Source organism: Diplotaxodon limnothrissa, linkage group LG22, assembly GCF_057381915.1.
Source record: "Diplotaxodon limnothrissa isolate DT_005_m linkage group LG22, D_limnothrissa_male_GT1.1, whole genome shotgun sequence".
In the NCBI taxonomy this organism is placed as follows: Eukaryota; Metazoa; Chordata; class Actinopteri; order Cichliformes; family Cichlidae; genus Diplotaxodon; species Diplotaxodon limnothrissa.
The window spans coordinates 22,118,118-22,132,182 of NC_140616.1; the positions used below are offsets into that span (position 1 = coordinate 22,118,118).

A 14,065-nucleotide genomic window follows, 5' to 3' on the forward strand; every position below is an offset into this window, starting at 1 on the left:
AAAACAGGAGAAAAAAATCAGATCTTTTGAATACAAAATACACTAGATCAGTCAATTCATTACGTCTTTTTTTCTTTTCTTTTTTTTTCTCGCGCGAAAGGAAAATGAAGCGTCTTAGGTCACATTATGAACAAGGCCTTCGCAAACACAGTCTTGGCGATGTCAAAAAATCTACATTTTCAAAAGTGAGACAATGAGGAGCGAAATCAAAGTCCGCGGACCGCCTCTGTTCGTACTCCCTCTTTGTTTGAGTATTGCAGATCACAAGATACTGTTGTCCTCGAACTTGAAATTAACCATCGAGCAGTGCTGCTGCTGCTGCTGCTGCTGCGGCCAATGTGGTACACAATGTACACGGGGAGAGACACAGCCAGGCGAGTCAGTCAGTCTGTAAACGTAACCAGTCCCACAAGCAGAGGACTAATGGAGCTGTGGCCGTCTTCTCCCCGACCCCCCTAAAGCAGAGGATTGGACGTATAATATTGTAATCTGTCTCTGTTTAGTTTCTTCTCCTTCATGCGACGGTTCTGAAACCAGATCTTTACTTGTCGGTCGGTCAGGTTGAGCATCCGAGACAGTTGCAGCCGCTTCTCCTTGTTTATGTACACACTGAAAAAGAATTCTCTTTCAAGTTCTCTGATTTGATATTTGGAATAAGGGCATCTTTTCTTCCGGGTCCTCTGTCCACCTGAAAGCCACAAAAATAGAAGAGGGAGAAGAAGAAATACAGGCGTCACAGAAAATCTAAACACTTCAAATTAGCCGTGACTATTTTACAGAAAGAGATTTATACGGGTGGGATGTCGCCCAGATTACGCATGAGAGGATTTCCTGAACATGAAGCATTAATAACATATTTCCCATTTCAACCTTTCAAGTGTCATATATACTGATATTATATTACACTGGAAAGATTACCAAGCCATTCGCTGCTGGCTCGCTAGACAATACACTTGGGCTTTGACCTTTACTAGCAAGTGAAAACAACAAGTTCACTTTAAAGTAGACGCCTCTGGTAGACGCAGGTAAATGAGACTCTGCTGCATTGAGTTTTACGTGAAAGCTTTTTTGGTTTGTTTGTTTTTTGTTTTTTACAGAGCAAATAAAGGGGAAATGTACAAGTAGGAACAGCAGCTCCATGCTAGCTTTAACATAAGACCTCGTGTGTGCTAAACCTTAAACCAAAGGCACCACCCTCAATTACATGCAAGGGGTCTTTTTAACGCTAAGAACCCGTGAAACAAGCACGGTCATAATAAGTGGATATAATCAACGCGGATCTGTATAGCAACTCATTGCTGGGCATTACTGGGTATATATATATATTGGTAATATATTATATATATTATATATATATTATATATATATTGGTAAACATCGGGGAGTTTTACAGAAAAATATCCGCCTTGGTGTCTTTCACGGCCAATTTCAACTCCAAACACGTGATCCTGCAGTTTATAACAAAGTTTTGTTGGGGGGTGGGAAGGGGGTGGGGGGTCTGCAGGCCCTCTATAAACCTTATATGCTTATAAAACAGCATATAAAATTTTTAACAGCGGCGCGCAAGATTGCAAACTTTCTCTCATAACCGAGGCGCTGACTTTAATACGTACTGCTGCCGCCGGTTTTCTCCACATTGTTGCCGGAAGACAACTCCGGGCTGCTCGTTTCATCCCGCTGCTCCTTCGACTCGCTGTCCGGGCACGATGGCGCTTCCTCCTGCACGGAGCCGGGAGGCTTGGTCGCCGTTTTGTCCCCTGAGTAGCCATTCGCGGAGGAGCTCTCCGACGCGTTCCCGTACGCCGTCTCGTAAAACTGGTCGAAAGCTTGCGGCAGCACTCCATTTCTGCCCACATTCCCATAGAAATTGGTAGCAGCGGAGCCAGCACTCGCGTGGTGGTGGTGGTGGTGGTGGTATGCGGCAGCGGCGGCTGCTGGGCTGCTTTTACCGAACATGTCCCCTACGACGGCGGATTGAGCTGACAGGCAGTCCCGGTGTACCATGTCCTCCGCGCTGGGGTAGCACTGAGGCAAGTTCCCCCGGTGCGGCCATTTACCGGATGCATCAATGGCTGCATAGTCCCTGAATGTCACTTCTCTGACGGGTTGAACCTGCGGGAGGTTAGAGGAGTAGGAGTATGTCATGGGGCGGGTGGACGGGGTCTGGGACAAAAACGATGGAAGACCGGAGAAATCAGCGCCCGCCGACACATAATACGTGCAGCTGGGCAGATACATGTTCGATCCGACGGGGACCCTTTCGTCAAAATCCATCATCGTATTCACCCACTTCTACAACTCTCTGCTGGGCTACGATTCCTCTATAACCGCCCTGAACATGGCTCTGAAGCGCCGTGCCTCTTGCCTCTTTGAAGCAGGTTCGCTAAGCAGAAATTGGGAGACGTAGGCTGACGTGGAGAGTCATCTCCATCCACTCCACGGAGGAGGAGGTCACGTGACCGACCACACGGCAGAAATTGACAGATTTTCAGGCCCCACTTGTGTGTGCGTGCAGTGTGTGCGCGTATAGTGTGTGAGCGCGCGCCACGTCGCGCGTGCGCTTGCAGGAAAGAGTGTGTGCGTGTAGGAGTGTAAGAGACATGACTGCTGTGTGTCCTAAAGCTTGACATTGGTGCTTTTATCGCCATGTTTGCTTAAAAATAAATTCCTTAACATGCAACCGTGTCAGGAGAATGATGAACCATAAATGGATGCTGCCTGTTGCAGTCAAAGTTTTATGCAGTCTATTTACACCTCAGATGCTGAAATCACTTTTCAGTCTTTCGGGGGGAAATGTGCATGAAGACTTGTTTAATAGCAAAATGAAAAAAAAAGAAGGATCATGAACACTACATTGTCCAAACTATCTAATATGAACTATATAACTCGAACAACACATTATCAGAGGAAGAAAACAGCTTATTTGTAAAGTCCGCTTTTAGAAATGTCTGAGTGGTCATCATTAGGTGGCTTTTACGGCACAGCATTTGGCTGAGTGGGCATTTGGTTATCAGGGTCATGTTCAAAGTAGCGGCTAATGTTTCAGCTGGCCACAGCCTTGTCTTAGAACCATTATAAGACCAAACTGGAATTTTGACAGGATAAATTCAAAACGTCTTTAAAATAGGTAGCTCGAGGAACAGTTTCTAACTTCAAGACATAAAACACACAGTGTGTGTACAAAACCTTGTGCCATTAATGGATTATCAAAAATAATATTAAGACGTTTACTTGAAATTATTGTGATAGTTAATACGTACCCTCAACATTAGAAGAAACTGACAGATATTCCGCAAGCAACAGCGATCAATTGTTGAGAAAAATACTCATCAGCTGAAAGGTACAGTCTGTTGCCTAAATATAGAATGCTTCAATGTCCATATTTAATTAGCTTGTTGCTGAATAACAACATTGTTCCATTTTTAACGGGTTTCGCCTCGCTCTTCTGCTTTGCTTCAAGTTAACAATTTTATGCATCTGCTGGCAGCTTTTAAAGTTGCAACAGTCAAGCTTGCTCCACTTTTACGCATGGCGATCTCGCAGCATTTTGGTCCAAATATGTATCCAAATGTTCACTGTTAAGCAAGAAGACGGCGTCCAGAAATTTACATGACATTTAGATATCATTATGTACTGACAAATAATAACTTCCACCAGTTCCGTGATATTTTTACTCAGATGAACAACGAAAAACATTTACGTAAATCTCACCACCGTGTAAAATCGTTTCTAAACACATATTAATGGATTATTTTAAAATAACAGCGCTGTCAGTATTTTTACAATTATAGCTCGGAACATGTTAGCAACTAATGTACTCTATGAATATTTTTAAGTATTGGATGTAGATAATCCAAATGGTTAAGATTGTCATATGGTCATATGGAGTCTATTCCTCACAGAAACTAAAGTAAAACAAGATAAGAAATGTGTTGAATCCTGTGAAATAAATTTCTGCTATTTGAATTGGGGAAACACGCCACAGTGCACATTCCCCGGCTCCCTGCTCTGAGGCCACCGTGGAGCTTGTTTTGGAGAGGCTGCAACTTGACTCTAATGTGCTGTGAATGAGAGACCTGAGCTCGGATTAAGACCGCCGCGGCTGGTCTGCCCCCACTGCCCAATGTGCATATAGGGATTCGAGGGGCTCTTGATGGCACATGTGAAACATGACCTTGAAATATCATACATACTAATAATACTGTGCGAGAACCAACTAATACTAGAACCCAGCGATTGTGTCAAAAAGAAAAACGGAAAAAACCTGATATGAATCGTTCCAGACCCTTACAGGCAGTTTAATGTGGATAAATTGCCTACTGGTGTTGGCCAGAGGGGCCGATGGCGCGATATGGCAGCCTGGCTTCTGTCAGTCTGTCCCAGGGCAGCTGTGGCTACAACTGTAGCTGCCTCCACCAGTGTGTGGATGTGAGAGTGAATGAAAAGTGGTATTGTAAAGCGCTTTGGGTGCCTTGAAAAGCGCTATATAAATCCAATCCATTATTATTATTATTATTATTATTATTATTATTAAATTGCAGGGACACAAACAACTCGAGTGTCTTTGCGGTCACACGCTCCGCCTCTCGGTCAATCCAGACAAATTCTAAGAGTTGTGCCGAAGCTTTTAAGCTGTAATTGAGGACAGGATGCCCAGGAAAACCAAAGCCAGCACTGCACAGACCTGGGTTTTTATAGCTGCTATAGTATTCTTGTGCGCCTTTCCCCTCAAGCCAGACAGACACCACAAAATCGGTCAAGCGTGATAGGAAGTCACCACCTACACTGACTCAAAGTCAGCAGCTGGGGAATTTCAGCAACATAGAAACATGTGTCTGTACACAGCTAAGGTAAGAGTTCTCCTTTGAATAAATCGGTATTTCTCTAAGAAATGTCTAGAAATATTACAATTTTTGTTAATTTTAACAAAGACAGTGATCATAAAACAGTTGATACAAGTGAGCTGAGAGCCAGATTTATGTCAAATGTGCTTTCGTTAAAGGAAGTCGTTCTGTGGATCCTCAGTCCGCCTTTCGTGTGTTGTTTTTGGTCAGAAAAAAAACTGCCGTCTGGCGCTGCGTAAAAGCTCTCAAAGCCAAAGCTTTGTCTCTTCGGTCGACTTCAAGTTCGGGGAGAGAGGGGGTCCTTCACAAAGAGCAAAGGGCTCCATTTGCCCCGGATGGAGTTCCATTTAATTGCCTTTGCATCCATTCATGCCTTGAGTCGCAAGATTGCCTGATAACGTGAATTTATAATTGCAAGCAGCTAATAGTATGTCTGTTATTAGAGTTGTGGGCCCTAACCGTCTGCTGTGGTTTTTATCCAAATTATTAATAGAAGAGAAAACAACACACTCCTTGTGTGACTTCGTGCTCAAAGCGACCCCTTAGAGTTCAGCTTTGTCTTGTGCCTAGTATCCACAGTCAGCATCTAGCTGATAAGTTTTATGATAATAATAATAACAATAATAGTAATAATAAAGGGGGTTGGGGTATAAGACATAACCACGCGAGACTATTCAATAGATTTGACACCAAGACAGACAAATAAGTGACTTTACTCAAGGGCACTCGTTTTTATGACCTTAAAGTTTCCTTGTTGTGTTTTCTTTAACGCACACAGCACGCATAAACACACATTGGATTTGCTTTTTTAGAACAAACACGCAATTAAAGAAAATTGTGCATAAAATAGCAACACTTCAAAATAAGAGTCCTTGGTTTGGCATAGTGGCATAGTTTGGCATTGTTTTTCCGTTTTTTTCTTTTTTTGTAGTCAGGACGAGAATGCGACGTGTAGATTGCCCAATCCTTGTGCCATAAAACCTTGTCAGACAACAAGTAAACAATCAAGTGTGGGGAGGATCTGAAAGTACAGTTTAACGCCCTGTCAGGTAGGCCCTATAGGCCGTAAAGGGGGCTAAATAGGAGTATTCAATCTCCTGCAGTGAAACCTCCTGTAGTTTCAGTCTTCAAGGAAAAGAAAAAGCTCAGAGCTTTACTACAGGCTGTTTTTTGTTTTCATTCTGTGGCTGAGAAATAGGCCACCACACCTGCACCTCAGAGGATCTATTGACTAGATTCTTCATCTCAAAATCTTCCTTAGTCTAAACAAATACACAAACAGTCGACCAACACAAAAAGAACACAGGTGTTTGATTGTGCCTTTTAATGAGCGTGTTCCTATATTTTCAATAAAACACAATTTTACTAAACACTTTGCTTTATTGCGCATAAACCAGCCGGGAACTGCACTACCAAAATAGCCAACAGATTAGCCTAGAGTAGACTAATCATGGCTTCCTTTATTTCTGTTTCGCCAAAGCAGTTCTTCAAACTGCAAATTCGTCTGCTTGTGTGTCCTAAAAAATCGCACTACATTAATATATAAAGTGTTTTTGAACTTGAATTGTACATGGGCTTGCTCAGCCGCCACCATCTTACTGGGGGATTATAAAACCATCAGACTGAAACATGAAACAATCAGAGCTCGCACTTGGTTGCGTACAAACGAACGAGCTGGAATATATCAGCAAACGTGAACCCGATTAAGCGAACATCTGTTGATTTATCCACAGGTGACAGAAACGAGGGCGATGACAGAGAGGCCTGGCGGACCACACAAGGGCTCCAAGGCGAAACTGACCAACTCCACGGTCAACGGGAGCGCCTCCGGCTAGTCAGGGGAGAATCACAAGGCTGGATTAGCCTGCAGAGGGTGTCATGAGAAACAAGGCGCCAGGAGGAGCGGGACTGGACAAAAGGACATAAAGTGGTGTGGGGAATAAAAGAATATTTACAAAGAGGTCATTTGAAAGAATAACAAGGAATACGAGAAAGAACCAAGACGCGAGTAAAGCGAAATTAAAGGATTTCATCTTCATTAATAAAAATAAAACTCCTCACAAAGTACAAAATAGAATAATGAAATAGAAAATTCATTTTTTTTACATAAAAAGCGTTCGGCAAATAAACCCAGAAATTGTGAGTATTCTTAGAAGATCTTAGTTATTTTATTTCTTATAGGTAACCAGTTGGATTTCAGTCCTCTAATAAATAAAACTAGAAGCCTACATGCGCCAGATCTTTGGTTGAGTTCCAGTGTTTAGTTGCGATCTCCCACAACATGAAAAAAACGATCGCTTTGAAAGGACATTTGATAAAATTACACGACCATGCGACGTTTAGTTTTACTTAAACGAGGAGAGAGAAAAAATCTGTTTGGGGTCTTAAAACAGGCGCAGTGTGCGTCAAATAACGCAAATCCCGACCTGCGTTTCTTTCTTTCTTTCTTACTAAAAAGTCACATTTTTACACCACATTAACCTTCAGTATTTTCCTTTTCTGTTGTATATTTTTTCAGCTTGCTCGGCGCTGAAATGATCTTCTCAAGATGTTGACATCTTGCGGACGCAACGCCGAGTTTCTTGCTTTTTTGCTTTTTTTCTTTTTTCTTTTTTCTTTTTTCTTTTTTCTTTTTTTTCTTTTCTTTTCTTTCTTTTTTCTTTTGTTTAATTGCTGAATCTAAGCTCAAATAATAATGGGCGACTTCAAAAATTCTACTTTCGTTCACAAATATAAATGGCCCTCATGGTTACCAAATCATCGTGAAATAACGGATTATACTTTAAACTGTCAAGTGGATTTTAATTCTTTTTTTTTCTTTACGTGGATTCACAAACAAATGTGAAACTCCCACAATTTGCTTCACTTATTATAAATGAATCTTCTAAATCAGGTAAGATGATTCAGTGAATTTGCTATTTATATGTGAGAAGGACAGCAGGTTCTAAAAAACAACAACAGATGTATTTCTTTCGTTTCCGTGGAGTCTTTTCGACTTGCCCACATAATAAGAATTCAAGTTATCACAGATCAACTGATCACACAATTGATTCGACATATTATGTATAATGATCTTTGTTATTGTTGACCACCATTTAAAATGAACAATTTTGTGCTGGGGGTGTTCGCAAACCTACAAACGAGTGGCTAGCTTTGACTGACGCATCCTTGCCGGTACATCCTTCTTAAATCTAGTCTGTATACCCTTCGTGAATGAAGACAGTACATTTTGGGGCATTTATACATGAAACCAAATGAGATGATCTGATATCCGGACAGGAAACCCGCTCTGTCTATAAAGACTGAGGCGCCGACTGGGGCATGGAGGAGGCTTTCATATAATCTCGGTCAAGTGCTTCTATTGGCCCGCTGTCACGGTCTTGGGTAAGCTTATGTCCGCTTGGGGTCTTTGTGCTGTATTACAAGATTATCTTCCAAAATCACGCTATCAAGCTTGAAAGCTGCACTGCAGGCTAAGTGAAGGTTGCAGGCCTGTCCTCCATTATGCTCAGAGACAGCGAAGGTCAATGTAAAGAGCAACGCAAAGAGCCGGCCCTGAATGCAGAGCTCATTCACGGCTGACAGCGCGTGGAGTGATGTTGTGCATCGTGTACAACACAGTTTCTACAATCTAAGCATGTCAAATTGTCCAGTGTTATTTCATAGGACGCATTTGTTATTTAAAGAAAACACTAACAGTGACTTTTGTCCATTGCTTGTTTTGTTTTTGTTTTATCATTACCTTCCACTGTATAAATTAAAAGCTGATAGTAAAATAGAAACGCGTTGAAATTTCTGCGCTTTCAAAACTCATTCTCTAGTTTATTTGACATTCTACAACATGCTAATTGAAACCTTTTTATTCTCTAAAACAAGCTGTAATACACTCTTTATCCTTAGTGTGGCAGCAGAATTCAATTTTTGAACACAGTGCGGTCCAGCCTCCAGAGTTTTCTAGCCACGGTCCAATCAAAGATAGCTCTCGCGAGGAGAGAGGGGTAGGCGGAGCATTGTGCTTTGAGCTTTGGACTCTCACGTTGTTTCTCAGGCTGCAGGCGGGACTTTCGTGTTTGTTTTGGTTTTCACTAAGCCAATAGCAACACGCTCTACTTCCTCGTAGCCAATAAACTTACACTTAGGTAATGCCACAAGTAACTTCCGCTCCGCAGCTTCCGCCTCTTCAACGCTTTCCTGTGCGTGTTTTTCGGGAGCAGAGGCGCGTTCTGGAGTCAGACATCAAACTTTTCTCCACATCTATGTGCTTGTTTAACACGTGCGCGCCCCGCCGCGCCGACGTCAGAAAACGTGGCAGAGACGTAACATCACATTTCCTGCTCTCTGACTGCTGTCTCACATGGCTCTGGTGTTTGTCCTGATCAGCCAGCTGGGCATGTGCGTGATAGGAGCACAAGATATGGCACTACAGAGCATTTAAAAACGGTTCATAGTCCGGCCCACTGTTGACTTACTTTATGCAACCCATAGCAAATGTTTGTTTTCATCCTACTAAGGTGGGTTTTTAACGCGCAAACGAAAGTAAATACCGTATGAATGGTAAATTAAACTCGCTGATCAAAATCTGTTCAAAGCCTAAGAACAGCAAACAAAAAAGGAACATAAAGTAGATATTAGACCTACACAAATAAGGCTGAAATTTTTAGTCAGACTAAGCGACTGGGGTTTTGGCTATAACCAAACAACAAAGAGGATATTGATTATGCTAATGAATAAACTATATAGTAAGTAAATAAGTAAGTAAGTAAGTAAGTAAGTAATAATAATAATAATAATAATAATAATAATAATAATAATAAATTAACAACATTGTCCTCGTCATTAGGTGATAAAAACATGATAAGATGAAATAAGATGTTTAAATTAATAATAATTATCTATCTAACTATCTATCTAACTATCTATCTATCTATCTATCTATCTATCTATCTATCTATATATATATATATATATATATATATATATATATATATATATATATATATATATATATATATATATATATATATAACAACATTTAAATATTTAATTTATTATTTTTTATTAAACCTTAAGGTTAACCCAGTGGCTATAGCGATGTCTGCGATTTCACGACTGGCAACTATCTGGTAATGCGATTAGTACGCAACTCTACGTAGTCTCTCAAGAAAGTATTTAAATATAACAATTTAACAGACAAACACAATGTACACGATAACATTTACACCATACCTAGAAATTCTGACCTTTTTAATTCACATTTTATTTAGGAAAATAAATCTAAGCACACATTAAATATGTTATTTATTTCCATGTTTTTATTTTTCATTGTTTTGAAATGAAACAGTTCCGTGCGAAACAGTGCTGTCGGGAAGACACCAAACACGTAACCCTCTGAATAAACTCTGCAATCCAGTCGTTGGGTATAGGTCGAAATTTCTAAGGCATTCTCTTAGACCTTTTAAAGGGAGTTTCAATGTAAGCCTACTTAAAACAACAAAGCATAATCAAACAGATACGGGGATTCTCATAAGTGTTCACTGTTTTTTTGTTCTCTCACATTTTCAACAAAGACCAACGAAGGTGAATACTTTGCCAAAAGAAACTTTCTGATTCATCAATCCGGAAAATATTTGGGCTTTTTGCAAATTATATAAATATTAATATACATTTTTGTTTGCTTTGATTTTAGTTTAAAAAAACACACAATCTCGGCGCTCTTTCACAAACGCTTAACTTTGACTTTAACACACAGAAAAAAACTTTAATATTAAATCAATAGCTTCCAGTGTGCAGTGAGTCCGTGTGAGCACTTCGGACATATCGCAAAGTTTAATATGTCTTCAATAAAAAGTAAATTGTGGTTCCACTTGTTCCTCCTGCGTATGTTTATTCTCCCGCGTGGTCAAAGTCAAGGCTAAAACACTAGGGCTACTGACTAAGTTCATTATTATTATTATTATTATTATTATTATTATTATTATTATTATTATTATTATTATTATTATTATTATTATTATTATTATTATTATTCAGGCCTCTAAGCTTTGAATGGGATGTCCTGACCACTACAGTATTTTCCACAGTCGTCACTAGATGGCGATGTAAGCTTATATTTCAGCACAGACCAGCCTCAACTGATTTATTTCCTCTAATCCCACAGCCAAACGGGAGTCTACAGCACAGTTCAAATATTTGACTTTCTAAATATAATTTGTATATAGCATTTCTGGATAAAGTTCACCTCAAACCCAGCAAAGCCACTACGAGATAGTATAACTGTAAAAGCTGGCTGTGCGTCTCTACAGCAAATCTGCGGGCCTTCATCGTATTTTAAATTCCTATTTCGTAAAAAAGGAAAATTCGCCTTTTTTTTGTTCTTAAGTAAGGTAAATACGTTTAAAGGAAAAATAATGTTTATATTAAATTGAGCTATAATCACTCAAATAAACTCAAAGGATACAAACTTAGATAAAATTCAACCAAGTCCATATTTTATTGGGACGGACTTTAACGCCGACATATTGGGACTCACACACAACCTGGATATCACGCCGGAATTTACTTTTACACTTATTTACAAACACAAGAATACGCACACACATTATAAAAGCTATGATTGACATGAACACACATCAGTCATATCATATGACGATTATCTAAGCATGATAATAAGAATTGCACCATGGACTGAATATGCATGAGAGCACGGATTCATATGATAAAACTATACTTCATACAAGTTAAACATGTGGGTAGGTTTTTAAAAAAAAAAGAAGAAGAAGAAGAAGCCGGGATTGATTAATATTTAACATCCCACAAGGTCCAAATTTGTCACACCGTCACTTCCTGTGAATCTTCCATTTATCACTCTCGTTAAAAAGTTGTAGTCTAGATAAAGGTGTAGCTCGGTGGCGCACACACCTGAGGTCACTTTGAGAGTGAGCATGCCAAAAGAAAATAATAATAATATTAACAAGAAGAAGAAGAAGTCACGCCTACTGCAGCTATACATTTTCTCTTTTCTCCCACTTGAGTCTCTGAACAATATTTAACAACAAGTAGCAGGAAGAGGTGGGTCCGGAAAGTTTGTCTGGGGAGCTCCGGGAAAACATTTGCCTACATACATATGAATCATAATCGGTCATGAAGGAGCTGCTTGCCCTAATCCGTGTGTGTGTGTGTGTGTGTGTGTGTGTGTGTGTGTGTGTGTGTGTGTGTGTGTGTGTGTGTGTGTGTGTGTGTGTGTGTGTGTGTTTTAATTTCCCATAGATTTTGTCCGTCATCTAAAAATCAAAAAATGTGTAAAAAGAAAAAAGAGAAAAAGAGAAAAAAGAAAAAGAAACTAGCTGATAGTTTTCAGCTTGTTGACGATTTTCTTCTCCTTTACGCGTCTGTTTTGAAACCATATCGTGACCTGTCGCTCGGACAGGTTGGTCTGAGCGGATATCCTCCTCCTTTTGTCCTTTGTGATAAATTTATTGGCGGCGTACTCGCGCTCGAGTTCCTTCAGTTGCACCTTGGTGTATGGCACGCGCTTCTTTCTTCCACGTCGATAAGACCCGGAGTCTCCCCCGGCGTGAGACACTGCGTCTGAGAAGGAAAAAAAATACAGAGAGAGAGAGACAAAAGAACATGTGATAATCTGCCTCTAAACTTACTCTCAGAATAAAATTTCCCTCCCACGAAAAAAAAAGAAAAAAAGAAAATGTAAATAGTTGAGTGACACACTTTCAACCTTTTTTTTAAATAAAATAAAATATTTCATGATGTTTGAGGTTATTGATGAAAATGAGAAATCCTCAAACCAACTGGACAGGCTTGACTCTTTAATGATAAGTGATTGATAAAACAATAGAAAAATGTATTTGTGTAATTTTCTCAAAGGAAAACGCAACTTAGCGCATTTTAAAGCGTCCTCATATTAATCTAGTCGTTTTAACGCCCTTTGCTGTATTGTCGCTTACATTTGTTTTGTCATACATTTGAGATGTTCTTCCCACAGTGAGGGAGATTTTATCAACACGCCATGTACTACTGCACCATACATACTGGATTTGCTGTGTGTACTATCGGACTTAAATTGTCAAAAAGCTGCTTCCTGTAAAGGATGGATTCTGTGTAAGGCACATGCCTACCTGGTATGGAGGATTTCCACATGTGTCCGGGCTGAGGCTGCTCCTTCGCGCAGTAGACCTGGCTGTTCCAGCCGTTGGAAGCGAGAGTCCACGGTTGGTAGCTCTCCATAGGCAGAAGAGACTCGTGTCTGGCCTCTGAAGACGCGCTGATAGTTGGCACTACTGGGACGTCCAGGTAACTGGGGACAGGTTGGTACGGGCCAGAGGGATACGTTGGATAAAAAGCAAATTCCTTTGCCCGGGAGGCGAAATCGTCGCCTGAGGCGGACGTGTCCATGTATTTCTCCCCATACGCGGAGGGGGGCTGCGCTCCACACGACTTTATGCTGCTGTGATGCGACATTCTGCACGGGTAACCGAAGTACCCGTACGGCAGGGACGCGCTGGACGAATTCTGAGCTGCAGAGCAGGGGCTGCACTGTTTCACAGGCTCGCCCATCCCGGAGGTATGCACGTCGCTGGACGAGTACGCCGTGCTTGGTGCCAGGGATGCGGGGTGCGCCATCAGATTCCTGCACTGGTTCGCAGCAAAGTTGCCACCAGCAAAACCCTCCATGTTCTTGCTCACTTCATCGGAACCGCCGCCGTTGTCGTAGAGGAACATCACCGACGGGTCAACCCAGCGAGGACGGAGGAGCAGTGACGTTGTCATAGCACGGCATCCAACATTGAAGCTTATGGCTCTTTTTTAAAAAGCCCTCAGACTGAAAAAAGGGAGACACTGCTTCCCGGAGAGTAAAGCCACTCTGACGCGCACAAGAGCGCAGATGTGGCGCTGTTATTGGTCCAGATGTGGTCACGTGACCGGGCTATGCAAAGAGGACGGTAAACATCAGCAGATAATTAAATGGAGAAAAATGCGGCGAAGGGAAGGTGACTGCACCTATCGAGGGGTTTGACTTTTGTCATATTTGATTTAACCAGCATGGATGATGTGCATTAATTTCAAAACAGAACGTAAGGTACAATTTACATGAATCTGTGCTTACGCTCATTTAGGTTTCATGCATCCAAATGATAGAATTTCGTCATTTTGAGAGGAGAAATGCTTATTTTCACATATAATATGCAAACAAGAGTCGATTATTT

The 14,065-nt window shown here is 40.9% G+C and overlaps 2 protein-coding genes across 2 annotated transcripts; both read right to left on the bottom strand.

The window, feature by feature from the left end:
* Positions 1 to 455: 455 nt before the first annotated feature.
* hoxa11a (homeobox A11a) lies at positions 456 to 2,277 on the bottom strand. The gene is made up of 2 exons (XM_085346016.1): positions 1,614 to 2,277; positions 456 to 688 (listed from the first exon to the last, which is right to left on the bottom strand). The coding sequence occupies exons 1-2, from the start codon at positions 2,275 to 2,277 to the stop codon at positions 456 to 458; spliced, it is 897 nt and encodes a 298-aa protein (XP_085202142.1).
* A 9,906-nt stretch (positions 2,278 to 12,183) lies between these two features.
* Positions 12,184 to 13,628, bottom strand: hoxa13a (homeobox A13a). Its single transcript, XM_085345897.1, has 2 exons — positions 12,977 to 13,628; positions 12,184 to 12,431 (listed from the first exon to the last, which is right to left on the bottom strand). Exons 1-2 carry the CDS (start codon positions 13,626 to 13,628, stop codon positions 12,184 to 12,186), a joined length of 900 nt encoding a protein of 299 aa, XP_085202023.1.
* Positions 13,629 to 14,065: the final 437 nt, after the last annotated feature.

Bases quoted from the DNA above. Each gene is read 5' to 3' on its own strand.
- hoxa11a (XM_085346016.1), bottom strand. From the start codon at position 2,277: ATGATGGATTTTGACGAAAGGGTCCCCGTCGGATCGAACATGTATCTG. The intron at 689-1,613 runs GTACGTATTAAA...TGTGGCTTTCAG, and splicing joins GGAGAAAACCGGCGGCAGCA to GTGGACAGAGGACCCGGAAG.
- hoxa13a (XM_085345897.1), bottom strand. From the start codon at position 13,628: ATGACAACGTCACTGCTCCTCCGTCCTCGCTGGGTTGACCCGTCGGTG. The intron at 12,432-12,976 runs GTAGGCATGTGC...TTTCCTTCTCAG, and splicing joins GTGGAAATCCTCCATACCAG to ACGCAGTGTCTCACGCCGGG.